This window comes from Drosophila subobscura, chromosome U (assembly GCF_008121235.1).
Source record: "Drosophila subobscura isolate 14011-0131.10 chromosome U, UCBerk_Dsub_1.0, whole genome shotgun sequence".
Taxonomy (NCBI): Eukaryota; Metazoa; Arthropoda; class Insecta; order Diptera; family Drosophilidae; genus Drosophila; species Drosophila subobscura.
The window spans coordinates 14,754,910-14,781,677 of NC_048534.1; the positions used below are offsets into that span (position 1 = coordinate 14,754,910).

General features: G+C 34.7%; 6 protein-coding genes across 15 annotated transcripts; 3 read left to right on the forward strand and 3 right to left on the reverse strand.

Annotated features, from left to right (window-relative positions):
* Positions 1-94: 94 nt before the first annotated feature.
* LOC117901837 (kinesin-like protein KIF21B) lies at positions 95-4,795 on the reverse strand. Its single transcript, XM_034812772.1, is given in 11 exon segments — positions 95-288; positions 346-430; positions 505-1,466; positions 1,527-1,729; positions 1,791-1,982; positions 2,037-2,589; positions 2,706-3,276; positions 3,390-3,802; positions 3,867-4,005; positions 4,094-4,151; positions 4,687-4,795. Coding segments are annotated over 10 exon segments (3,264 nt in total). The 5' UTR covers positions 4,150-4,151; positions 4,687-4,795; the 3' UTR covers positions 95-198.
* Positions 4,796-5,195: 400 nt separating this feature from the next.
* LOC117901839 (probable trafficking protein particle complex subunit 13 homolog) lies at positions 5,196-7,242 on the forward strand. Its single transcript, XM_034812779.1, has 5 exons — positions 5,196-5,352; positions 5,434-5,821; positions 5,881-6,193; positions 6,256-6,384; positions 6,441-7,242. Exons 1-5 carry the CDS (start codon positions 5,310-5,312, stop codon positions 6,882-6,884), a joined length of 1,317 nt encoding a protein of 438 aa, XP_034668670.1. The 5' UTR covers positions 5,196-5,309; the 3' UTR covers positions 6,885-7,242.
* Positions 7,243-9,206: 1,964 nt separating this feature from the next.
* LOC117901843 (protein limb expression 1 homolog) lies at positions 9,207-13,477 on the forward strand. 2 transcript variants are annotated; one of them, XM_034812786.1, is made up of 5 exons: positions 9,207-9,332; positions 12,404-12,486; positions 12,553-12,716; positions 12,775-12,965; positions 13,067-13,477. In XM_034812786.1, exons 2-5 carry the CDS (start codon positions 12,414-12,416, stop codon positions 13,446-13,448), a joined length of 810 nt encoding a protein of 269 aa, XP_034668677.1. In that variant the 5' UTR covers positions 9,207-9,332; positions 12,404-12,413; the 3' UTR covers positions 13,449-13,477. The 2 variants fall into 2 exon arrangements, with proteins under 2 accessions (XP_034668677.1, XP_034668678.1); XM_034812787.1 differs by lacking the exon at positions 9,207-9,332 and adding an exon at positions 12,308-12,314.
* A 908-nt stretch (positions 13,478-14,385) lies between these two features.
* Positions 14,386-15,673, reverse strand: LOC117901840 (ATPase family AAA domain-containing protein 1-B). The gene is made up of 2 exons (XM_034812781.1): positions 15,441-15,673; positions 14,386-15,375 (listed from the first exon to the last, which is right to left on the reverse strand). The coding sequence occupies exons 1-2, from the start codon at positions 15,620-15,622 to the stop codon at positions 14,439-14,441; spliced, it is 1,119 nt and encodes a 372-aa protein (XP_034668672.1). The 5' UTR covers positions 15,623-15,673; the 3' UTR covers positions 14,386-14,438.
* Positions 15,674-16,754: 1,081 nt separating this feature from the next.
* Positions 16,755-18,797, reverse strand: LOC117901846 (MOB kinase activator-like 3). Of its 4 annotated transcripts, XM_034812789.1 has the most exons (6): positions 18,658-18,797; positions 18,418-18,568; positions 18,229-18,352; positions 17,745-17,848; positions 17,235-17,350; positions 16,755-16,954 (listed from the first exon to the last, which is right to left on the reverse strand). In XM_034812789.1, exons 1-6 carry the CDS (start codon positions 18,697-18,699, stop codon positions 16,829-16,831), a joined length of 663 nt encoding a protein of 220 aa, XP_034668680.1. In that variant the 5' UTR covers positions 18,700-18,797; the 3' UTR covers positions 16,755-16,828. The 4 variants fall into 4 exon arrangements, with proteins under 4 accessions (XP_034668680.1, XP_034668681.1, XP_034668683.1 ...); XM_034812790.1 differs by lacking the exon at positions 17,235-17,350 and having other exon boundaries at positions 16,835-16,954; XM_034812792.1 differs by lacking the exons at positions 17,235-17,350; positions 17,745-17,848 and having other exon boundaries at positions 16,866-16,954.
* Positions 18,798-20,199: 1,402 nt separating this feature from the next.
* Positions 20,200-26,157, forward strand: LOC117901838 (phosphatidylinositol 3,4,5-trisphosphate 3-phosphatase and dual-specificity protein phosphatase PTEN). Of its 6 annotated transcripts, XM_034812773.1 has the most exons (11): positions 20,200-20,396; positions 22,218-22,470; positions 22,636-22,814; positions 22,875-23,019; positions 23,095-23,282; positions 23,352-23,459; positions 23,683-23,848; positions 23,998-24,107; positions 24,375-24,467; positions 24,530-24,836; positions 25,937-26,133. In XM_034812773.1, exons 2-11 carry the CDS (start codon positions 22,371-22,373, stop codon positions 25,954-25,956), a joined length of 1,416 nt encoding a protein of 471 aa, XP_034668664.1. In that variant the 5' UTR covers positions 20,200-20,396; positions 22,218-22,370; the 3' UTR covers positions 25,957-26,133. The 6 variants fall into 6 exon arrangements, with proteins under 6 accessions (XP_034668664.1, XP_034668665.1, XP_034668668.1 ...); XM_034812774.1 differs by lacking the exon at positions 20,200-20,396 and having other exon boundaries at positions 23,352-23,447; XM_034812777.1 differs by lacking the exons at positions 20,200-20,396; positions 24,530-24,836 and having other exon boundaries at positions 24,358-24,467; positions 25,937-26,157.
* Positions 26,158-26,768: the final 611 nt, after the last annotated feature.

Below are 26,768 nucleotides of genomic sequence, written 5' to 3' on the forward strand. Positions count from 1 at the left end.
CTTCACATTCAGTCACAAATAAACACCACAACGAATATGTTACACTTTTTTTTTTATTTTAAAGCTTAATTAGACGGCAAGTCAAAGCTAAAACTAAAAAGCAAATAAGCGATTTAATTCCACATTTTAAAAAGGTTACATTTTGTTGCATACAATTATTATGAATTATTTAAGGCACTTATCTTGTACGTGTTATATCTATAAAGATCCTGGAGTACTTGAAACTCGCATAAGCGGATTATCACAGATGACATCATTTTGTGTGTAAGAACGTGACATTCTGTCAGTCTGGACGATAAAGAAGAGTATAGTTTGAGTGCATAACATTTATTAAGGGCATTTTACCTTGGGTGGAATTGTATTGTCCCCAAAAAGGAGATCTTGTTTCTGAGCAGTGCGGCGTCGTATTTTGGAAGAAATATCCGGTAAGCTACCAGTAAAATAATAACAAAAGTACTATTTTTAACAATATTAACCAAAGATTATTTAAGTTTATATTCTTACGTGTCGATTCCAGAAGGTGATGGGGTTCTATTACTTATTTCTGTTGTGTCTTTATGTTTAGAGTCTCCAAATATATCCTCCTTTGGTATATCATATGTTCCACTACTTATTAACGACTTTTGAGAACTGTGACTCAATGTATTTCTATTGCTTTTGAGATTTAAAGAAACAAAGACATCAGATATATGCATATTACTGCTTTGCGACAGGAAATGTTGTAATATCTGATGCTGTATGCTGTTCTCTTGTTGAGCTTCTTGAAGGAGAGATTCAGTTTCCTGCAAATGGGTCTCCGCTATGGCCAAATTACATGTCAGTATAATTGCACTGTCGGAAAGCTTTTGAAGAATATATTTAGCTTCTTCAACAGTTTTAATATTGTCCAAAAAATTCTGTATCTTATATATGCCACTCTGAGCAGTGTCTTTACTGTCTTCAAATTCCATTATGGCTTGCTGTACATGTTCTATGGTTTCTTGTAAATACCTAATGTTGGTCTTTAAGCTGTCTTGTTCATTGAAGTCTTCAGATGTCTTATCCATGTTTTGGTCATTTTGCATTATTTTCAGCTCACGACAAAGATCTTCCCGTTCCAATATTAAGCGTTGCAATTCCTTTTCCAATTGTGTGATTAGTTGCCTTGTTCTTGCGGCGTGTAAAATGAAGCCATACAACTTTTCCCATTGCTGATGGGTGGATCGAGTGGATTTCCCGACTTTTGATACCAAATTGAAAGCCCCTCTTTGGCTTAATCGGCCTCTTTGACTTTTACGCAGGGCAATTACCTCTTCAGTTTTTCGCTTTAACATTTGATCTTTGGCATTAATTTTTTCTTTTAAAGATAATAATGCATTTTTTTGTCGACGCTGATCATCTTGTAGTTTTGAAATTGTTCTTGATTTTTTAGTATCCTCTTCTTTGTGTCGACTAGATTGTTCTGAAATTGATTTCATCAATTTAACCTGCAAATATGAAAACGTTACTTAGCTTCTATAAACATCAGAAGAATAAAACTGTCTTACTTTAGTGAACTTCAATTGTTCCAGTTCGATTCGCAAGGTATTTATTCTTGCTCCTTGTGATTTAAGTTCTCTGTGCTGTCGAATGTGTTCTGTCTGGGCGTGCTGCAATCGTTTGAGTTCACTTTGCATATTTGTGATCTTGCGCTCATAATCAGTTTTCATCTTTTTTAAACTATCTTTCGATTGTACTGATGTAGATGAAACTGAAACATAGACAGTGTTATTAAATGTATATTTTTTATATTTAGACCCATTACCACCTACCCATATTTGTCAAGAACTCATCTCGTTCTTTTTGGGTGTTCAAAATTTTACAATTTAGCACAGTGAGTTTTTCTTCATAGTGCCGACGCATAAGTTCCATTCTTTCCTGTGACAGCTCGAGTTGCTCAATTAATTTACTTTTAATTTCAATGTCTGAGTTAATGTCATTCAAGTCTGCCACTGCTCCTTCTCCTATAATGCAATTTTAAGGTACAAAGTTATTTCATACGAATATACGAAAATTACCTTCCGAATCGCTACTGGAAATATCAGAATCTTCCAATCTGTCATTTTGGTTTTGTATCCCTGGCAAGGAACGCGACATCAATAATTCTTTATCCCTTTCCAAGCCTTTTTTTTGCCAAGTTTATAATATTTCCTTGATCTGCTGGATACGATTGGATAGGATTGAAGTAAAAATACAATTATCTAGAATTGGAATTTGGTTATGCTTACCGTTATAAACATTTTTAAGTGGTGGCTGCCATTTTCCGATATAATTTTTCAGTTGATTTTGCATTTCTTTAGATTCTATTAATTTAGCTTTTAGTTTTTCGATTTCTTTAATGTAATATTCAACAACATTATTTTTATCTAAATCTAAATTGGGATCATATGACCATTTATTTAGATCTTTTTCTAGCTTCAGATGCGCATTTCGATCAGTTAATGTGTTAATTGTCTCTTGCATCGAATTAAGACGTTGCTTCAATCGTTTGTTTTCTGATAAGAGCAGAATATTTTCATTAAACGTGTCCGAGCGTGTAGCATTTCCGTCGCAGTCCACTACTATTTTACCCTAAAAAGAATAGAAAAGTTCGCTTTCAGTTAAGTTAGGCTGGATAATAAAACCTTATGGGGAAAATCCAGCAGTGTGCTCGAGAGAAATGGGTTCAGAATTGGTTTAAAAATTACCTGTTTATATTCTAGTAATTCCAATTGTAAAGCTGAAACATCTCTTCTCAACTGTGAAATAGTTCGAGAACTTTGATCTTTGTTGATTTGCACTTTGTTCCTAATATTTCTCGCTCGGTTTGCATACTTTAATGTGTTTAATGTTTCCATAAAGTCTCGGTCGCTTGGCGATACGCATGCAATCATTAAAGTCCGACTGTTGCCACCTAAAGAATCCTGTAGTAGCCGTGTTAGCTTGGAGTCGCGATAAGGCACATGTAACGCTCTTTTGGATTTATCACCAAGCGCTGAAATACAATTTCCTAAAGATAAAAGTCCACAATTGATAGAGATGCCTTCACGTGCACGTTCTCCCGTAGCCAAAGTCCGTTTAAGGCGTTCAGAACCAGCCAAATCGACAAAATGAAACTTCGAAGTCAATGTTTCTAGGTCGTTATCCAAAGCATCGTTTGTAGGCGTAAGTAAACGCTGCCTGCGCACAAATATTGTAAACAATGCATGCGATCGTGATGACTGATCGTTCATTTTCGTTGATGCAGTAGTTCGTGCTAAGGCACCTTGCTGAAGGAATCTGTAACGAACATTTAATGACAAGTGTAATATTTAAACGAAAAGGAACGTTAGGAGTCGTGCTCTTACGAGTCACTACTCTTACACCCGGAAATAAGTTGAGCTGGTACTTACTTTAATGCATCTTGAGGATGGCTAATTGGCTTTATAGATGCCCCAGTTATTTCGATTTGTCCATTGGCTGCTTCATGAATTTTAAAACTAGTGTTTTTATTAAATGGGTCTAAGAGATCGAAGATGTCCTCATTGTACAGCTCAATGTATTGAACAGCAAGGCTGAACTGTGGATTTCCATTGGCAGGCGACATTTCACTGGCAGTAGTTTCAAAATCTTCGATACCAGCAAATATGTGTTGAATCGCTCTAGGTACAATGCCAAGTTTAACGTCATCGGATTCGCGGTCAAATCCAGTTCCCATTGTGTATGTTTTCCCTGATCCCGTCTGGCCGTATGCAAGTACTGTAGCATTATAGCCTTGTAGCGTACTCTCAACCAATGCCCTCACGGTTTCATCATATATTTGATCCTGAGGAAAAGGATTGAATTTGTAAATTGTTTGAATAAAGTTTGCTTAACTACAACCAAACTACCTGTTTTGAAGAACAATCATATACAAAGTCAAAAGTGAAAGCTTTGTCCGACCCAAGAAGAATTTGAGGCTCTCCAATAGTGACTGATGTACAAATGCGGCACATATCCATGAGCTCTCTTGAATTCTGAGGTCGAATTCTGAAATACCAAAATGCAATTAAAAATTGTCCACAAAAACTATTTGAGTGTTACTTTCACAGAGTTAATGTTACAAGTTTAAGCTCACCTTACAGCCACCCGTACAGAACTATCCTTCTTAATGGGGTCTTCTTCGGAAATCATTGCTAGAATTAACCATAAAATATTTGTTTATCAATTAGGTGCATTAAAAAAATATATATGTATAGTTAAAATAAATATAACCAGACCAGTAATATTTAAAATCAGCCTCGTATCGAATGCGAGACGAAGGAACGAAGCAAATGGAAATGCTCTATGTACTTGTTGCATATAAACCAAGAATGAAATGCTCGCAAACAACAAGACAGCTGTTCGATCGACGAACATTTATTAAGTCACACGAATCACAATATCCGACTCTTCCATCATAACGGTGCTGCGCATTGCGGTTTCTTCTTTTTCTGCACTGCACTTTTAAGTTATTAACTGAATTGATATTAATATAAGTGTATTACAACTTTTCAAACTTCAAATGCTGAGTGTTTTCAAGAAAGACTGCACATACATATGTACATTTGTATGTATATATGTATGTACACATATGTACATATGCCTGAGTGCGCAATATCTTATGATTATTGTAAAATGTACTACAGATGCGAACAAATAAATTCAAATTTATAAAGTTCCTTTACATACCTGCGTTAGACTAATTTTTTAATTTTAAAGCATTAATAATAAATGAATGCAATAGAAGTTTTGGACTGATTTCGACAATATTCATAAACATTTGTATGTGCGTACGTACATATCTATACATACATATACATATGTCGGAAGGTTGGTGAAGATCGATTTACCATTGGATAGTTCACAACTATGATATTGATCGATACTTTTACATTTCGTATATCGTAGTACTCAGACACTATTCCGCCAGGGTACCTAGCAAACAAACCGAAAGAATTGTAATATATATTTCAAAAAAGCTAAATCTATCAAGCGGCTAGGTGAATTTATCGACGGCAATATCCCACTAGACGTAATTTCATGCCGACATCCATTTTTATTCACTTTTCAAACAGTGTAACCGTACGGAATGCAGTGCACTCAACCTCCAGAGACTAAATTGCACATTTTGCTAGCAAAACTGTTTTTATTCATCTAGGTACTTCGCTTTATTGAGTTGAGTTAACTATCGATAAGTAACTCATGTCAGTGTAAGCAGCCATAACACGAATGTGTGATTTCAATGTTGACATCGATTGTTTTAATCATAATAACACAACCTTCTTATTCCACACATTATAATTCTGTACAAAATGGACACAGTAGAACCTGATGCACATTTATTGGCTTTAAAAGGTAATAACAACAAAAAGTGCATTAAGTAAAATTAACGGGATGTATCTTTAATAAACCTTTTTGATTTAATATGTATTACAGTTATGCGGTTAATGCGACCGACTTTAGTTGAACTTGGGCCAGTTGTAAGTTGTGAACATAAAGACTTGGTTCAACGCTTTTCTTCTAAACCTTATGGTGATGTATTTTCTGGGAGCATTTCTGAAACACTGTCGGCAGGTCAAGTGTTGTTGTTACCACAGTCATTTGGAAACATATATCTTGGTGAAACATTCTCTAGTTATATTTGTGTTCACAACTGTTCTTCCCAATCTGTTGAATGTATTAACGTAAAAACGGACCTGCAGTCAAACACTACACGTATAAATTTATCCTTGCATGAAAATAGCAAGTCTCCAATAACTTTGGCACCTGGGGGCACTATTGATGATGTTATACGATATGAAGTAAAAGAGATTGGAACACATATGTACGTAAATACTTACTGAGTACATTGTTTTAAAATTAATGTAAAATTCACTATTTCAGACTTGTTTGCGAGGTCAATTATATGAGTCCAGCAGGATACGCTCAATCCTTAAGAAAGTTTTTCAAGTTTCAAGTCTTAAAACCACTCGACGTAAAAACGAAATTTTATAATGCCGAAATTGAAGAAATATATTTGGAGGCTCAAATACAAAATGTTACCACCAGTCCGTTCTGTCTCGAGAAAGTGGAATTGGATAGCTCGGAAGATTATATAGTAACACCATTAAATACATTGCCTAATGGAGAGTCTGTTTTTAATACTAAGAACATGTTGCAACCTAACAACAGTTGTCAGTTTCTTTATTGCATAAAAGTAAGTAGTAACAACAAAGTTGCAATCTAACAAATGAACAAATATATTAATATTTCCCACAGCCAAAACCACATATAGCTACAGACACACATGTTCTTCGACAGTTGAGCAATGTAGGCAAACTTGACATCGTTTGGCGGTCAAATCTCGGTGAAAAAGGACGATTGCAAACCAGTCAATTGCAGCGTTTGGTAAGGTCTTCAACTAGCATTTTGATATTTAAATATACAAAAAATGTTTTTTACAGCCCTACGAATGTAAGGATCTACGGTTAGAAATCCTAAATGCTACAAATACAGTAAAAATTGGAACAATTTTTACCTTTAACTGTCGAGTGACAAATACATCCGAGCAGACAATGAAATTGCACGTTCGACTAGACACTAAGCTATCTCCGGAGTGTCAATACACGGGGTGTGCTGATTTCATGCTGGATAAACTAAACACTGGAGAAAATGCAGAGTTTCCTCTATCGGTTTCCCCATCGAAGTTAGGCCTTATTAAAATTTGCAACCTATTACTGATTGACACCGAAAAAAATGAACATTACACAATAGAAAAAGTAGTAGAAGTTTTCGTAGTAGATGCAGATTACAACAAAGATCACAAAATCTTTCAAAATAGATTAATTCGTTATGAAAATCCCACGGATCTTATAATACAGTCTCCGGTTCAATTGCAGGTGGTATAAATTGTCAGCGAAGTGTATAATATCACAAGAATGCCATTAATAGTCTCTTTCCAATACTTACATCACTGCTTTCACGACTTAAAGCTCTAAAGCTTCTTACACTCGTGCAATAAAAATGCAAAATAATACACTGTTTAATAGGGACTAAGGAACTTTGCATAACATTAAAAACAGGTTATTCATTTTAAGAGGAGGAACGTTGTGACGCGCTCCTATAGTCGCGCCTTTAAATAGAGTAGCTATTTTTCATTCCTGCAACGCTGTAACTTTTGACTTCTTTCTGACATAAGTATAACGTATGTAGATTACTAGGGGGCTAGCCCCCACAGTGAAAGGAGTTCAAAAAACATACAGATGTATATAGAGAAACCGGCGTAAGTGTGTCGGGATTGCAAAATTCCGACAACCGCCTCAACCTACTATGTATATAGATGTCTTAAACTTACTGATAAATAAAGCAGAAAATATTTTAATACGTATTTGCAATACCTATTTGAAAAACAACAACAATTTCACTTCAATATTTCGGGTTGGTGCCTCCATTTCAGGTGGTTGCACTTTTCCTGATTAAACGAGAAGGGACGTGTGAGACGCTTCTTACGCGTCACAACTTTTATACCCGGCACTCAGTACTACATCTGCACTTTAGCGGTTATTTGTCAAATTTTACATTTTTTCTTCATCTGTCATCTACATCAACAACACTACTCACGCAAACACGCTCCTTTAGCTCGCCACCCTCCCCTAGAAACACACACTGCAGAGTCAGGGCAGAGGCAGCGGCAGAGGCAGAGGCAGTGACGTGTCAGGGGCCAGGCCATAAACAGCGCGAAGCAGAGTGTGAATGCTGCGGGACGGGGTGGGTTTGGCCACTGAAAATTAATTTCTCCATTGTGGCTATAATAATGATCCAATTGGATCCCAATTTGGTGATCTGATAGATATGGCGTTTTTAGTTTTCTGTTATCTTCAAAATTGTAGATTTGGGAGGTTTTCGCCCTTTTGCGGGGGCGGGGCTCATTTTTGAAATACAGTGGTTTCAGTGTGAGCATACAGCAGTCTGGTGCCAAAATTTGGTGGCTCTAGCTCTTATAGTCTCTGAGAACTAGCCGACAAACAAGACGGACAGACGGACAGACAGACATGGCTCAATCGACTCGGCTATTGATGCTGATCAAGAATATATATACTTTATGGGGTCGGAAACGTTTTTTTCTGTGCGTTACATACAACCGTTATCCGCACAAATACAATATACCCTATTTACTCTTCGAGTACCGGGTATAAAAAATGTTTGCAACAGTAGGCATAAGTGCTTCTGGCCACATACGATGCTCTTGTTCTTGTCGGCTGGGAGATACCCGCGTGTCCACTGAGGTATCTACCTTGTGCATCTGTATGCATTCTCGCACTTCGGATTACCCGACGGCACTTACTGCATCATCAGCTACATCGGCTACATTAGCGTTTTTATCTGATTCACCTCTTAAACAATCCTGCGCACCTGCTTTTGGGAGGCCCGTATGAGGCAAACGTCGAGCCTGACTTAACGAGGCTGAACTATAATCGTCTGAATGACTAGCAACGAGTTACTCAAGTGCAGAAAACGTTCGGGAAGCGTTGGCGTGAAGAGTGTCTCACTCTGCTGCAAGACCGTTCAAAGTATCGTACTTCCGCGCAAAAACTAGGCATAAAAGAGGTCGTCATGGTGAAGTTCTATGCTAATCTATAATAAATATTTATTAAATATTTTTGACTTACTGGGTCAAGATGATTTTTAGGTAAATGCAATTCCAATATATAAAATTTGTGGTACCACCAATAAACAGAGTTTTCTTTTTGAGTTTCAAACTTTCGTCCAAAGTTTTTTACATAAATATTTAAAAACATGCTATACATCAGAAAATAAAAAACGTAAGAAAAATATTAGCAAATTAAAAGAAGAATTGTTTTAATATAATAGATTTAATAAAACATTTTTTTTAATTAATAAATAAATAAATGCTAGCCAATAATTATACATCGTACTGTTACATCGAACCCTTTCGGCAGTTTATATTAAGAGATCATCAGCTATTAACGCTAAATGCTTGACAGCTCAAAAAAATTATTATAATTTACGAAAGAAATCTAAAGTATTTGTGATTAAAGAGTCATTTATTGCTGCTTTGTTAACTCGATCAATTTAAAAATGAATAATGTGTACGGCTGAATTAAATCAGCGTTTAAGCACATACGTGAATACCATGGTTTCGAACTCCATTTTCCTAAGACCCAATAAACATGAAACCTTTGCAGAACCACAATCATGAATTCAGTTACAATTTCGACTTGTAACCTAGTTGAATGTTTCAATTCTCACCTGAAGGTGATTTGATTTTCACTCTTCAATGAAATAATAGTGATAAATATACATACATATTAATGAATAATTAATTATATACATATGTATGTATTAATTTTTAACGTATACTTTTTTTTACATCTTTACCATAGATTATTGTGCAAAAACAAATATACAGACACTTTATGTACAAATATGTACAATGATAAGTGAATATTCTTGCTTATAAAACAGGACATACAAACATAATTCATAATTAAATAAATATATACATTTTTGGTATATTCTAGAGACATTGTGCATACATATTTATGTATAATTCATAAGGTCTTGATCAAAAGACTTGAGCAACAAACTTACATACAACCAGAAAAAATGTGCAAGTGAAGGTTTGTGCAGATACATATGCATGTATGTATGTATGCATGTATGCATGGTGATTCCATACATAAGTATCTTTAAAGACGTGGCTATATCACAACAAAAAATAATATCTGTGAGCATTTTGAACACATAGGTATGTATATCTACATATTTCTTGCTTTTTTATAGCGCGATACTGGAATAGAGCTACAACAAAATCGAAAATTGTGTTTAACTCCCCTAAAATGTCCATTAGAAACTAGCCGTACATATACATATGTATTTGTGAGTGTGTGTACATAAAGTAAACCCAATAAGATCAGGCACGACTAGTAGGATTGAGCAAGAACAGTTTTCAATTGCATGTGAAAGTACATATGTATGTTAATTTGTGATGTAAAATTTGTAAATTAAGTAAAGCAATCAAGCACCACACATTCAGTACTCAGATCAACAAATTATTCGGCCTGCGACCAGAACATCAACAGATGCAAATACATATGTACATACATACATATTGTATGTACATAGTTTTCCTTACTTAAAACAAAAGATTAAAATTGTAAGGAATGTTCGGATATTAGAATAAGTGGAGACAACATTTGCATACATTTACATATGTACATACATAAATCTGTGTATGTAAATCAGTACATTTCCATGACATTACTGAAAATAAATAAAATATTCCCATTGTCCAGCTGATCTTTGTTTAATACTCGTTCATGTTATTCATGTAACTAACTGCTTACAGTATAGCCCAAACACTTACTACTGTACTATATATATATGTATGTATGTACATAAGTACATACAGTAAGCACACATATTATTCGTACACCACCATCGCCCTAGTTTGAACACCTATAACTTGGCGTACGGTTAACGTAAACAGAAAAAGTTAATTTTGTATCAAAGATTAACATATCTACTATATGTTTATGAAAAAAGTTTCTAAATTTCTTCTATGGTATCCTTATAAAAATTAGCTTAAGCAAAAAAGTCCTTTTTTTTCGCACATAAATTATTCGTACAGCCGACCGATTCCTTAAGTAAAATTCAAATATTAAAGGTAACTTGTACAATGAAAATTTTTGTTTGCTATATTTAGTCTTTATGATAACTAAAAGCCCTAGAAACAATCTTTCCCCCAAGCTATTGGCCCCATGAATTAATTGTGACCCCCTCCACAAGCAGTACCGGTTGCAATAGCTCCCTCGATGAAATGTTGGGCTTCCGTATTCTTTTTTACCAATTTTGCCACGCAGGCTTCATGAAACTCAAGTTTACTAACCGTAGTGAAAGTTTCAGCTAGTTGCAGTTTTAAATGAGCCAGATTTGATCCAAAAAAGATTAAATTTTGTGTAATTTTTTGGGATGGGTCAAGTTTAACTTCGAATTATGACCAAACGGAATGACACATGGATGCCAATTGTCACTCAAAATAAAGTTTAATACACCCTTTTTCATATTTCCATTACATAAGGCCATTCGTACAGCTCCAGTTAAAAAAACAACACAGGTGAAACACTAGGCACCCTCCGAAATGCCATACAGCAGGGACCACCATTTTCTCATCATGGGCTAAATGAACTTTCGCAAGGCCAACCAATCAAAAATCTGTCTTAAATGGACTCTTTAGTCATTCTCATTCTCTAGAAATGAATCTGGCCATGGGTTTCTTCAAAAGTCTTCCGGAAAATTAATTTAACATATCTTGAAAAAAATCGTATGGGTCATTGGAGGGTGCCTATTGTTTCACCTGTGTTGTTTTTTTAACTGGAGCTGTACGAATGGCCTTATGTAATGGAAATATGAAAAAGGGTGTATTAAACTTTATTTTGAGTGACAATTGGCATCCATGTGTCATTCCGTTTGGTCATAATTCGAAGTTAAACTTGACCCATCCCAAAAAATTACACAAAATTTAATCTTTTTTGGATCAAATCTGGCTCATTTAAAACTGCAACTAGCTGAAACTTTCACTACGGTTAGTAAACTTGAGTTTCATGAAGCCTGCGTGGCAAAATTGGTAAAAAAGAATACGGAAGCCCAACATTTCATCGAGGGAGCTATTGCAACCGGTACTGCTTGTGGAGGGGGTCACAATTAATTCATGGGGCCAATAGCTTGGGGGAAAGATTGTTTCTAGGGCTTTTAGTTATCATAAAGACTAAATATAGCAAACAAAAATTTTCATTGTACAAGTTACCTTTAATATTTGAATTTTACTTAAGGAATCGGTCGGCTGTACGAATAATTTATGTGCGAAAAAAAAGGACTTTTTTGCTTAAGCTAATTTTTATAAGGATACCATAGAAGAAATTTAGAAACTTTTTTCATAAACATATAGTAGATATGTTAATCTTTGATACAAAATTAACTTTTTCTGTTTACGTTAACCGTACGCCAAGTTATAGGTGTTCAAACTAGGGCGATGGTGGTGTACGAATAATATGTGTGCTTACTGTACATAAGTTGATTTTGGTTTCGCAAAATATTTTGTTGACGCGCTGTGGGGTCTCAGACGAAAGCAGGTGGCAAAGTCGAAGTACATATGTACGTACATATACGCATATGCAAATACAAACATATTTATGTATGCATGTATATATGTACATATATACTTATTGAGTACAGGGTATGAAAATAGAGACGCGATGGAGCGTGTGTCACAACGTTCCCCCTCGTTTTAATTGTGTTTAGTTTTATTATTTACATATGTGTAGACAAAGTCTTCTTTTTAATTTTTAGTTCAATAATATTTAATGCAACTTTTTTAAATCTTTTTTCAATATAATACATACTTAAGTATCTTCATAATGGTATACCCTGAGGAACCCTTTTGGGTTTTACCAACGGTAACTGGATTTTACGAAGATAGAGATTATAGAGGTACGCTTGAATTTAAAAGTTTGTAAGAAAATGTCTGTTTTTATAAAAGAATGTCATGTGTTTTAGTAAATGTAGTGGAAGCACTTCAAGAATTTTGGCAAATGAAACAGTCACGAGGAGCGGACCTTAAAAACGGCGCACTTGTAATATACGAATCGATCCCGTCCAATAGCCAGCCTTATGTATGTTTCGTAACACTGCCTGGGGGTAGTTGCTTTGGTAGCTTTCAGGTACACATAGCATTTTTGATATAAGAACCAATTTTTATACTATCATTTGCCATTTTAGAACTGTCCAACAAAGGCGGAAGCAAGACGTAGCTCGGCTAAAATTGCTTTAATGAACTCTGTATTTAATGAGCATCCGTCGCGTCGAATTAGCGACGAGTTTATTTTGAAGGCAGTACAGGATGCACGTGCTTCTTTCAAATCAACACAACAAGGCAATGATGGAACAGAGTCTGGCATTGAGGCGTTCAGGTAAGATAAATAAATTCTTCTTCTAACTTTATCATTAAAATACATACTTCTTAAAGGGTAATTCATGGCATGAAACTAACTGAAATCCTGTTTTATTTTAGGTTTATGCTGGAAGCAAATAAGGGAAGAACCATGTTGGAATTCCAAGAACTGATGACTGTATTCCAACTGCTGCATTGGAATGGATCTTTAAAGGCCATGCGAGAACGTCATTGTTCGAGGCAAGAAGTAGTGGCGCACTATTCGAACCGCAGTTTAGATGACGAAATGCGTGCACAGATGTCGTTAGATTGGATAGCTCGTGAACATGAGAGCCCTGGCGTTATCAGAAGGGAGTTGCTTTTGGCGGAACGAGAGCTAGAGACTTCTCGCATGGCTGGTCGAGAATTGCGCTTTCCAAAAGAAAAGAAGGACATATTAATGATAGCTCATAATCAGCTGGGTGGAAGTAATTTGAACTCAGCGTCTATTGATCATTTATAATAATAATAAAACAACTTTATCATTGCAAAGTCAAATTGAACCCACATTTGGATACAAAAATGAAAATCTCTCATTGGGGGCAAAATCATAATACGGTGTGTTTCCAATTTCATTTCTAGATTATCCAAAGTTTTTATTTAATATTGCGCAGCTGTTTAGTTTATTGAAACTACTTGTAATAAAAAAAATGTTCGTTCTAGTGGGTAATCCAACTAAATTATTTGTTTGCCAAAGCCTCAGCTTTGTGGTTTGGTACTTTAAGTGTGATTTACGCCAGAAACTAAGTAAAAATGTAAATTGGTAGTCAAAAAGTTTCGAGTCTTCTGAAAATAATAAAAGTTTGTTTGGATCAAATCGCAGCATGATAAATTAAGTGAAAATGGAAGCACGGGTATATATATACATATATAATTGGCATACCATATGATCTCCAATATAAAGGAAAAGTCGATTTAAGATTGAAACACATATTATACAACCCATGAACCCTTTTCAAAATAAATTACTCTTCTGTTTATTGAATAATTATTAAACATACATATGTTCAAAAGGCATTTACATAATTATTCAATCCAAATCCAATCCAATTCAATGTGTTTTAAATTGCATGAAAAACTAACCAACTGACCTACCATGGATGCTGCCATGGAAAAACATCAACTGTATGCTACGACTGGGGTTTCAAACCTGCAGAGAAAGTAGTGGCCCACTTTTCAAACCTGGGCACCCGCATTTTGAATCCACGCTTCTGTGATATCAGACAAAAAACTCAATATCCTCTCAATAACTTGATAAAGTTGGTAGCTCCACAATTGTAACATCTCTGCAAATCACTTATCTGTATCTCCAGCACGGAGCTATTGAGTTCACATTCATGAGGGCATGTTCATTTTCATTATTTGCATAAATAAAGGTTGACATAAAATGCATTAAAATGTTATGGTTGAAGTTATTCATTTATTTACCATGTATGTAAATATGGTGCTTAATTTAATCTAGCTCTATTCTATTTTCTAAAAACATGCTACCGGTGTGCATTTTAGACTCTTTAATTTTTAAATGTGAGCTCAGTAAATCATCCATTGTAATATGTAACTTTGTCTTATCTATAGCTGATATACCAGAGCCTGAAGTGGTTTTATCCTCAATTAGTTGTCTCATTCTAAAAACTGATGCGTTCCGGCACATTTCTCGAAGGTCTGATCCGGAGAACCCATTTGTAAGCTTTGACAAACGATTTAGGTCAACATCCCGACTTAAGTCCTCAGACTCTAATATCAATTTTAGTATTTCTGTTCTCTGGATTTCAGATGGAAGACCAATGTGAAATTGTGCTGGCATTCGCCGAACAATTGCCTTGTCTAAATCCTGTGGCCTGTTTGTTGCGCCCATTACGATCACGGTCGAATTGGAATTCGTGCTTAGGCCATCCCATAACATCATAAACTGAGTTTTCATCATTGCGGTGGCCTCGTGGTCATTTGAATTACGCGCCCGAAGAAACGAATCAATTTCGTCAATGAATATTATACAAGGCTCGATTTTTGCTGCTAGTGAAAAAACAGCGGATGTAAGTTTTTGCGATTCCCCGTACCATTTATCAGTTAAAATGGCTACATCCAGATTGATAAATCGCATACCAGCCTCTTTTGCCGTAGCTTTCGCAATTAACGTTTTTCCGCAACCAGGCGGTCCATGGAGAAGAACACCTTTCGGGGCCTGCCACAGTTTGGAGTTTTTGAATAAATCTTTATGTTGAACTGGCAAAACCACAGATTCACGAAGCTCTTGAACAATCAAATTCAATCCTGCAATATCGCTCCATTTGACTGTAATGTCAGCTGGAACAACAAGGTGTGACGCAATCATCAATTCGTAGTCATTAAAGTCGTGGGAATTGATTTTTAATCCCTCATTTTCACTCAACCTATAAATTCAAGACGTCATTACAAAATATTATGTACATACTTAAAAATGCAAGTATTTAGTTACCTTTTCAATTGTTCTTCTGCGAGGCCTTTGGCTTTTTTCTTGTTTTTGCTGGTAGGGTCCAATTGGCTCATCATCCATTTAACAGAATAATATGTAACCATTGAAGCAACAGATATACGTAACAACACTTGTAAAATCTGTCCCTTTGTTAAATCTACTCCTCCAAAACTGAAATTATCCATCTTAAGTTTATATTTATAATACTTAATATCGTGTCGTTCAATGTGTGTAGTAGGGTTGTCAAAAATATATCAATATATCGATATATCTTTAGTTTATTATTGTGTCGTCCAATGTGTACGAGGAATAACTATATGAGAGACCAGCGGGCAATAAAAACCAATTGTCAAAAGGAATAATACTTAAATGGGAATAGTGGAATAGTCCATCAACATGGGTACTCCCGTAACCGATTTGGACTTGCTGTTGGCTTTCCTTAAGAGGTTTTAACACTGGGGTTGCGTCAAGAGTCCTTGCAAAGACAGTCTTAGTACAATAATAGACAAATAATAGTAAGATGAATCACGCCACAAGATGTTCTGCCTCTTTTCTGCTCTGGAACCAGCCGCTATCTTTAATTCATTCAGCGGCATTCGACGAATGCGCATATGTGCATATGTATGTGTGCACACATATTCTAGATCTGTTTGCATGTTTACGATTTGTTATAGCGCTGTCAAAATATAACCCAGTGGTACATTGTAGAAGCTAACACCTAGAGGGGAAACACTTGTACTTCTTTATGCATTTTAATGAAAGTGAGAAAATTCTGTTGATCTGCTGCTCCCCTTCGCAATGCTCCGTCGGTGGGTCGCAGTACGTATATATGTACGGCTAAAAAAATCGAAGATAACTTCAACTTTTGTTGCATGCATGAAATTTCGTCCAATTATTTTTTCAGCTAATTCATTGTTGGGGATATTTAAATACATACACCCTATTTAAAATGAATAATGTTTGATAATGCAATCGTACATTCATCCCAAACAATGATTTCCCATTTTTTCCCATACGATCATAAATGGCATTCTTCCCAAGCATCAGCTTGGAATGTTTGAAAAATCAAAACTATGTTTTGTGTAAAAGCTACATCAAAAATGAAGGGGAACGTTGCTTAACTTAAAACTATCCACTGTGACAACAGCCAGAATGACCACTCTCTTTGTCAAAATGTATCAACCTTTAAAACTTTGTTCATTTCCGGACAAGCATTGGAAAAGCATTGAAACTGTTATTCTCCACATTCAGATTCATTTATTTTCTATAAAATTTGATTCAACTTTTTAAAATACAAAAATTATATGAATATAATTTTATGTCGCATCTCTTAAGAAATATTTCCGTATTCGAAACATTTAAAATAAATTTACACAAATACTATTACTTTTTCACTCTTTGTCTTTGCAAATCCGTGACGTCATTTCGTGCAATGGCTCCAATTCCTTGCTTGATATCATATCGAATTCTTTTACGAAATAATAGAAATGTTTATAACAAGCGTTGACGTGCGCCTCCTGTAAATAAAAAGAAAAATGTTTTAGCATGTTATTTATTGAGCTAAGATCGCATATTCACGCGAAGGAAACAAAGAGCAGAAATATGCAGTACTCGGTGGAAGTCATTTCGCTGCACTAAGCTTTTGAATGAATTGTATATTAGGGTGTTATTTTAGAGAATACTTTAACAGCACGAGGAAAAAGATTACTAGACCGAGAATTTGTTATTACAGGTTATTATACCCAGTTATTACAGGGTCAAGTAAATCGAGGGGTATAAACAGTTTAATTTACTTACAGCGCCGATGCTCACGAGTCTATCAAAATGGTGAATGTATACGTGTACAAAAACACGGAATAATCGCGTTAAAATTTTGCGACAAAGTGCAACAAATGTTTTTGGAAATGGAACATCTGCAAAAGTATAAGTGAGTATTTGGTTCAATATAAATGGATAAATAATGGATAATAATACAAAAATATGTACTTATTGGAGCACAAAAGCAGCGGGAACGTTGTGAGACGCGGCAAGGCCCGGTACTAGATTTTTATATCCTGTACTTTTAGTATACCCCGATGGATACTGACTGAGTACCGGTTATAAAAGTAGTTACGCGTTTGAACGCGACTTACAACGTCCATCCTTTTGTTTGTTAAGCTTAGAGCCTATTTACTATTTAACAGAGATTATCGAAAATCTCGTAAGCAAATGTTTCAAGTTTTCTATACTTTTTTTCTGAACATAATTCTGTTTGTGGGATAATAGGTTTACAGATTTATCCAAACTTGCAGGTATGTATGTACATACCAGTGGATACGGGAAATAAGGCTTCATTGTTAATTTGACTCTCAATCCAGTCCATTAAGTGTTCAATATACTTTTTAGCCGGAAGAGCAATTGGTTTTTTATAGCTGCAATCGTAAGTAAAGAAACAAAAATTAGCCAGCATACTAATATCACTATTTAAATAGAATTTAAATAATTTGGTGTCAAACCAAACTAACTTTTTTGATGGATTGGGGCTTATATCTTATTTTTCTGCTTCGAGCTCTACTTTGCACGATGGCTATAACTTTCAATAAAACACATGCTAGAGTGCAGCACTTGCTTTATCGCCCATAGAAAAATACATTATCCTAGGTTAAGGCGGTTTGTACCTCCAGCACAGTACATTTTGTGGCGGAGTTATTTTTTTAGTTCAAGACGACTCAACCCTGCCAATTAATTATCCAAAGCGTAACGCAGATAATAATTTTGTGATATTAGTTGGGAAGGGAACGTAAAAACTTACAGATCTCCATCTGCCCACAAATACTCATAGCGTGATCCTCCAGACATAGTTGGACAAGTTGATTCATCACAAAACTCGGAAACAGTTCCATAAATAAGGTTGATTCGATTGAAGAAGTCCACAACTTTGTAATAAAAATAAAAGCATTTGAATTTGAAACTTATTAGATTGTGAATTGTGGCCACTTACCATGCACAGCCAGCCAGTCGTTCATGTTCTCCCCTGCAGGTAATCGCACTACCTGACGTAAATTTATTCCAGATTGAAGACTAGCCTGGGCTTGCTTATAGAGAGAATATCTTATTGTTCCTGCCGCAAATCTTTTTTTTGGCCTAAAAGTCTGCAAAATATATATATGTATATTTTGTAATGAACATGAAATTGTCGAGGGTGATTCTGTATAAGAGTTTGATTGGTTAACTATCGTACTTTGCCCTTTTGAAAGAACTCAACAAATCCATTTAACGCCATGTTATAATTTAATTCGTAACACAGATAATAATATACTGTGGCATTTCATTTAAACGTGTAGTAATACATAAATATTTACGTTTTTATTAGTGAAGCGCAACATGGAAAAAACAATCGAGTGTATATCGAGTGATTAATTAAACTTATGTACATAAATATATATAAGGTACTCGTTAAAGAAATTCTATCTTTTTTATTGCGATTGCAATTGCAATATATGTAATATGCTCGGTGCCAAGTGCGGCCATGTTTACATACAAAATAAGCTATGTTAAACATTAAAATTATGTATGGCGGACAACAATGCATTTAAAAATAAACGCACTATAAGATAAATCCGTTCCAGCGGGACATAAAGGAAATAATCCTGTATATTATCACCTTATAAATTGATGTTATGTTATATCATCCATATAATGGGTGTTTTTCGACTTTCTTAATTAGATTAAAGGAGACAACCGCGACTGCTCATAATTGACACTCTCAAAAACCATTTCCAACAACGCCAACAAACTCTAACATGAGTCAGATGGCATATGTTCGTAACCAGGAGAAGCACAACCACCTGATAATGAGACATAACCCGAACTATTCAACGATCTGTTCATTGGCACAGATCTAAAATATTATACGTGCGTTCAAGAGAATGTACGGAGCAAGATAATGCCATTTTGGTTGTTTGTTATGTTTCTTATGTTATGTTTATTATAACTATTATTATTTCTGCGTTTCTGCGGCTCTCAAACATACTACATCTATATGCATACAAATATTATGTATCTAAAGCTACGTCTATCTATAATATTGAGAACCGGGTATAATAAACCTGATAGATTTTGAATTCATTAAACAAAAATGTTCAGGTACGCTATATCCATCACAAATTGCAACAATTTGCGAATTGACTCTTAGATCTCAAAATATCCAGGTCCGTTTTTCCATATGGTAAGGGATTACGATTTGAAAACCGTACATTTGTTTTCATAGAAATGTTAGCTCCAGCTCGTTATGTATCGATATTACTATGCAGCAGCATTTTCACACGTGGTGCTATGACGTTAGACTTTGCTAACAAAAATAGAGTCTGCAGTCAGATGCAGTCCAGTTTAGCTTTCCAGTGATCCCGCGGCGCTGCGGTAGAAATAATCGATTTTATACTTTTCAGAAACAATTTTGCTGCCTTAGTGGCTGTATATGTTAAAAACATAATTTTGTCTTCCATCTGTTTTACATCTGGTCATTTAGCAAAATCTAATGTCAAAACACCAAAAGCCAAGCTGACGCATGCATATATATATTTATTTCCAAATCTTTGCATGCTTTTATCAAAAGGGCATCTCTGATATCTCAGCTAGTAAATTCTTATAGTATGACCATAATTCATATTTTTCCACTTACAGAAAACCAGAGAAGTAAGCCTATCCCACACGACAGCTTAACTAAGTATACCATTTTTCTATGATATTATATGTTCATATGTACGTTTTTCCCACTGTGATCACCCTGTAGATCTCACGCTTGATAAATTTATATTAAAAAAAGCATGAGCTATTGTTTAAGTTTTACCATAATTTAAATAACTACGTGGCTTAGTAAATTTGATGTGATAACCACTTAAATTAAAGTTATGACAACAGACTCTGTTTTAAAGTTCTACATATGTACATAAAATTATCAACCTTAATACCTTAAACAGTGTATGTACATATGTATGTATGTATAGATATATACATATTAACAGTTGATAGCTGTGTGAAATATCGGTGGATTTTGTGACTCTGTTTTTGTTTATGCATACAAATGTATGTACAAAATGAACATGAAATAAATGCAAATATTTATTTAGATGTGTAAATGATTAGGTATATCATATTAACTGTTATAGACGGATTTGCCAACTGTTAAGTGATGAAAAAATATTGTTTTCATAGCAAGTTCCAATGGTTTCGGCCAAAATGTTAAAAATTACAAAAAAGTGAATTTTCCGGCTTAAATTTCTGATTAAGACAAGTTTCTTTATGCATTTAAATCGTTACAATCCATCCAAAACCATACACGGCTACACAAAAGCTATCTTCATTACTTAAATAGAAGGTAGTATATTGAACATCTTAGACATGTACATACGTATGTATATACATATTTATTTATATTCATTTTTATTCTCGATTGGTATTGTTATGGTATACTTTTTGCACACCGAGTTTTCGTTACGTTTAGTTTATCATTGATAACTTTCCGATTCACTTACAAATGTATATGCATATGTACGTACATGTTAACAAAATGTCAAACAGTCTACGCATCTATGTATAGTGCAAAATTAGCAAGTGCTTCATTAAAGAAGGTTCACAAAAAGAGCAAAAATTTTAATTTTAAGTGATTGTGATGGTTCTAGTATTTTGGTGTGTACATGTTTTGAATGTATTTTGATTCATTGTTTAGTTATTCAAAAAAGTATAGTTTGATAACGGCAACAAACCTGTTAAAAAGAATAGTCAAATGTACCGCAAACAGGAAAGCATCGTCCCCATAACGTTAACATACATACACCCAGCAACAAAAAAAATCCTCACTCTCTTGTTCTTTTCGCACTGCTATTCTGTTTTCATTCATCTAAATTGTATCTTTGGGTACTAAAATATATTCTTACAAAAGCCCTTTCGTATTATCAAAGACTATACAATACCACGCTGATGCATGAGTGACCAAAAAGCAGTTCTATATATTCAGATGGTGCGCTCGGGGTCTTCATTTTGTTGTCTTCATCTCTGAAAGTCTGCGGTCAGAGGCGAAGGATAGCTTAAAAGCGTGCCCGTTACCACGAATCATCGAAAGAAAACTGAAATGGAATTTGTTCCTGATGCAATACCATATATGTAGTTGTATATTCTTCGATCATAGTAATAAACTTAGAAACATATAATTTGTAAAATCACACCTTTGTAACTTTTTGTAAGTAAAACGCAGCAACGTTTTGTAATTGATATTTCGAACTATTCAACGTCCTGCAAAGGTGATGGGTTTGAAGGCAACCCCACAAAGATTGTTCAGCATCAACAGCCGATTCGTTATAGCCAAGTGTGTCTTCCTCTCTCTCACACACTTTTCTGCGTGCAGTGTGGCTTCTGCACAGGAGTGGTGTTTCGTAGGGTTTCCGAGAGGTTAGGTTGTAGGTCCTGAGGAAAGGGACAACATTTAGTGAGCTTAATATTTGTAAAGTTTCTTATAGTGTAATCTCTTAGTAACATTTCTACCACTGTTTTTTTGAAGACCCCCTTTTTTTTTAACGATTTCAACTCTATATTTTGTTTGGACAATGTTTATGATTCTTGATTATTTTTGTTCTATATAATCACAATATATTTGAAAAATTAGAAATCTTTTGTTGATATTTGAATGCTTATATTGGCACTACTATTATTATGACGACATGCATATTTAACATAAATATAACATATAAATATATTTTGCCCAACACAATTTATATTGTATATTTTTGTTTGTTTTCTTTCTAGGAACTTTTTGTATTAATAATGAGAAAAACGTCTCTTAATAAAGATCTTAATGGATACATTGCTCATCGAGAATAAAACCTATAATTTTCCCAATGGATATAATGCTGGAACTAAAAAAATTAAATAAATAGAATACACATCAACGAGAACAAAATGGCAAACACAATATCGTTAATGTCGAATGTGATACGCAATGTAGTGAGCAAAGAACGTATTCGGTACAAAGATGGCGAATACGACTTGGATCTTACATGTAAGAACATCATCTCTACTATTAGTAATGTAAAAAATATATTACTACTTAAAGATATATTCCATATACCTCCTAACTTATACATTTACAGCCATATAAATATTAACCAAAAAAGATATTAAGAAAAAACGTTTGACAATTTTTTTTTTATTGCTCATTTAACAGATATTTACGACAATATAATTGCCATGGGGTATCCAGCGCCAGGTAAACTGGAGAGCATATACAGAAATTCTTTAACAGATGTTCGCGAATTGTTAGAAAAGAAACATGGAGATCATTACAAAGTATATAATCTGTGTCTTGAATCCAATTATAGGTATAACCCCGATAAATTTCATGGGGTAAGCTATACTTTGAAAGTTCGTATTCATTAATAAATAACTTGTACTTATATGTTTCAGAGAGTTGCAATTTTTCCGTTTGAAGATCATAATCCTCCAACGATTGAATTAATACAACAATTTTGTAAAGATGTGGATTCTTGGCTTAAGGAAGATGTATCAAATGTCGTTGCCGTTCATTGTAAAGCTGGAAAAGGGAGAACCGGTACGAAAGATATTTCTAATTATGCGTTCAATGCAATCGAAACTAACCAGTTTATTTTGTACTATTTTTTTTAAGGTACCATGATATGTGCATATTTACTGTACAGTGGTTTACAAAAATCCGCTGATGAGGCGTTGGCCTGGTATGACGTAAAACGTACAAAGGATCGTAAAGGTGTCACAATCCCATCTCAGCGACGATATGTTCAGTATTTTTCAAACCTAGTTTGTTCTAGTGTTCCATATTCAAAAAAAATCCTTAAAGTATGTATATGTTTAAAATGTTCCATTTATAATTAATCCTAGACTAATTTTTAAATTTATATTCGCTAGATCTGTGAAATACGATTTTCGGAGTCCAGTTTGCTGCAGAACCTAGGGACGGTACAATGTACAGTAGTTGTACCACAGGACTCTACAACAGAAAATGTAAAAGCACATGTGTGTAACCCAAAAGAAACCTGAACCTCATTATATAGTCTGTTATTGAATGGTTTCCTTTTGGATACTCATATCAGAGATGCTGAAAAATATATTGATATTTTTCCGCCTGTCAAATTCAGGTTTTTAATAATATAAAGTCAAAGCATGTCCTCGTAATTAACCATACGGGCCACCTACATAATATATTAATTATAAAAACTATTTTGTCCTATTTTTATAGACACCGAAAACGTGGACTATTGATTTCCAAGAATCTTGTGTATTGAAAATAAGTAATCCATCTCTATCGGTAGCCGGTGATATAAAATTTGAATTTGCACGAAAGTCTTCACAGAAACCATTTTGCCATTTTTGGCTAAATACATTCTTCGTTCAAAATTCTTCAGGTAAATATAGTTTCACACTCGATTCTTTAATTCAAATTACATTCATAAAAACTGAGTACAGGCTTTGAATAAAAAGATTAAAACTAGTTATTAAAACAAAATTAAATTCTTTAATGAACTGTACTCTATTTTTAATCTATATTTTCCAGTTTGCGAGTCCGACGGAACACTGTTGAAATGTACATACACTTTAAACAAATCAGAAATCGATTATGTTCATAAAGACCGTAAACACAAATTGTTTTCAGAAGACTTCAAGGTAAGCTTCAAAATATATTCTAATTCTCCAATCTCTTTTAAAAGGTCCTTAGGCATTTTAAATATAATTAATTAAGTTAGGTTAAGGCGGTAGCTGGGTAGAGAACCTCCCACAGCTCACTTTGACCTACTATAGGTGCGCTTTGATGCAGCATATGCCCCTTCTAATTGCCTAGACCGTAGCAAGCCACTATTGTGAATTAAGGGCAATCTTAAATCTTAAGAATCTTAAATAAGAATCTTAAAATAAGAGTGTTTCTTTTTACAGATTTCCATATTATTTGAGGGGGAAGCGTGTTTCAATGATGATAAAAAATCGAAAAAACAACCAGCAGCCGCATTGGAAAACCAGGATATATCGGTAAGTCTGAGCACATTTTAGCCCAAACGAAATATATGTAATATAAAATCTAATATTCATAGACTAAAATTCAATACGACACAACAACCAATTTAAATAATGTCTCGACTGCGTCAAAACGCAAACAACCCAATTACAAACCTCTTGTATCAAACTTGAATAATGATTCCACAGGAAAGGATTTAAAAAATATACATACTTTCAAACCACCGTCCATTACAAAAAGTAACTTAACCACTTGGCAGAATGGTGAAATTAATATCACCTCCGATACTCGAAGTATAAATGATAATAAACACATCAATTATGATTCATACATCACATATAAACAATCATCTCCAAAAGATGGAGAGGAAGATTGGGAATCTGGTGAGTTTTCTGCCGAACTTAAAACAAAACCACTATTTACGCCTTCTTCAATGACCAGTTGTCTCATATTTATAGCCTTGAAGAGTTTACTATGATTTTTAACAGTTGTAACAGAAAGTATATATATTCTTGATCAGCATCAATAACCGTGTCGATATGGCCATGTCTCTCCATCTTTTTTGACCCCTAGTTCTCAAAGATTATTATGTGAATTTATTTGAAGACTCGTGTGATATCACACTGAACAAATTTTGTTTCAAAATTTAGGCACGCCAAAATCTGTGGCATCCAAAATTTCGAAGATACGAGCCAAACACCAAGCAGTTCCGTGCGGCTTATGCTTGCTCATTCTCATTCTCTTTTGCTCGCACACTCTGCCTCTTGTAGTCAGCGTCTCTAGCGGACGAGAACGATCTTAAATTGTGTGTTAATGTGTAAAGTGATATAGATATAGCAAAAAATATTAAAAAAATATCGATATAATCCAAAATCAATGGATCGGGCACGAATTCACTGGAACGTACTTCTTTCACGAGCCATTTCTCAAAATCTGATCCGTATTCTTGCATTAAAAACGCTGATCATGTGTGATCACCAGGACGATCACAAGAAATCGCAACCCATCTCCATCATCTGCACCAAAAAATAAAAACATAATAATATAAAAATCGAACCTAGTACCCAGAACCAAAAAAAGTGCCGGCCAGCAAAATTGTGGATTATAATTGTATGAAAACGATAAAAAATTTGTTCGAGAAAAAACGGTTGTCGATGGTAGTCTGTCAGCGGCTCAAAAATGATAGATTTGTTACATAATTTGTCAATATTAGAGTCACGGCAACAGCAGCGACTCACAACGATCCCTCTATTTTATGTATAAAAACCTATATTTGGGAGAGAGATTGTTAAAAATATATTCTATAGATCAAATAAATCATACGATTCAGCGTAAAAAGTATATGTTCATGTATACATACATACATAACGGGTATACATCCATTACTAAGCGCTGATCAGTGTAATTAGCTTAAAATTTACATTTTATTTGTATTTTTGAATATATTGCTAATAATATATTTTTAATTGTATATTTATTTCAGGTGAATCAACACGCCTGTAATCAATACTTACGGACTTATAATTCTTGGTGATGTAGAAAAGTAAATCAAACTGCTAAGCAATTGGCTAATCTTATCGAATTTGTAAATATACTGTACTATGATATTTATTTAAGTAGTTCTAAAACTAATGTTTAATAATAAACTCATGTAAATTTTGTAATGTAGACATCAGTAAAGCCATATATGTATGTACGATTAAATAGGGCTCATTCTGGATAAAGTTTCTAAATGGGTAAGTAAGTACGGCATGGGCCGCATTGGGAGATGCATTAGCTGTGATATAATATAGCGTAAAAAAGGCGGATGTGAAGTCTAAAAGATTTGTGGTTGTTGATCGTCGCCTCATAAATCCTTGCTGAGCTGAAGACATAAGTGATTTGCGGGGATGGTGCAAGTGTGGAGTTAAAATGTTCTTAATAATTTTGGGACTTCCGCACAACTTCGATGTAAATCTATAGTTCTTTGCGTCATCGCCTTTGCTACCTTTCTTATGGAAACAAATTATAAAAGATTCCTTCCCGCTGGGGGAAAAGCTTAAAGAATGAATGGATAGAGTGAATAGGTTAAGCAGTACCTGAGTACATAGCCGGTAACTCCGTCAGGGCCCGGAGAAAACGCAAACCTAACCTGTCGAAGATCATAAAGCAATGATCATTAACAAGAGGTTCGATCTTGGTAGACTATATGGATGCAGATGACCAGAGTAGCTTTTCTGAGAATAAGTTGTTTGCCTGATTACTGTTTGTCGACGTATTTTGAATTTATACCGAGGATGGATGTGCAGTCGTTACACGCTTGCTGTTTACGACGC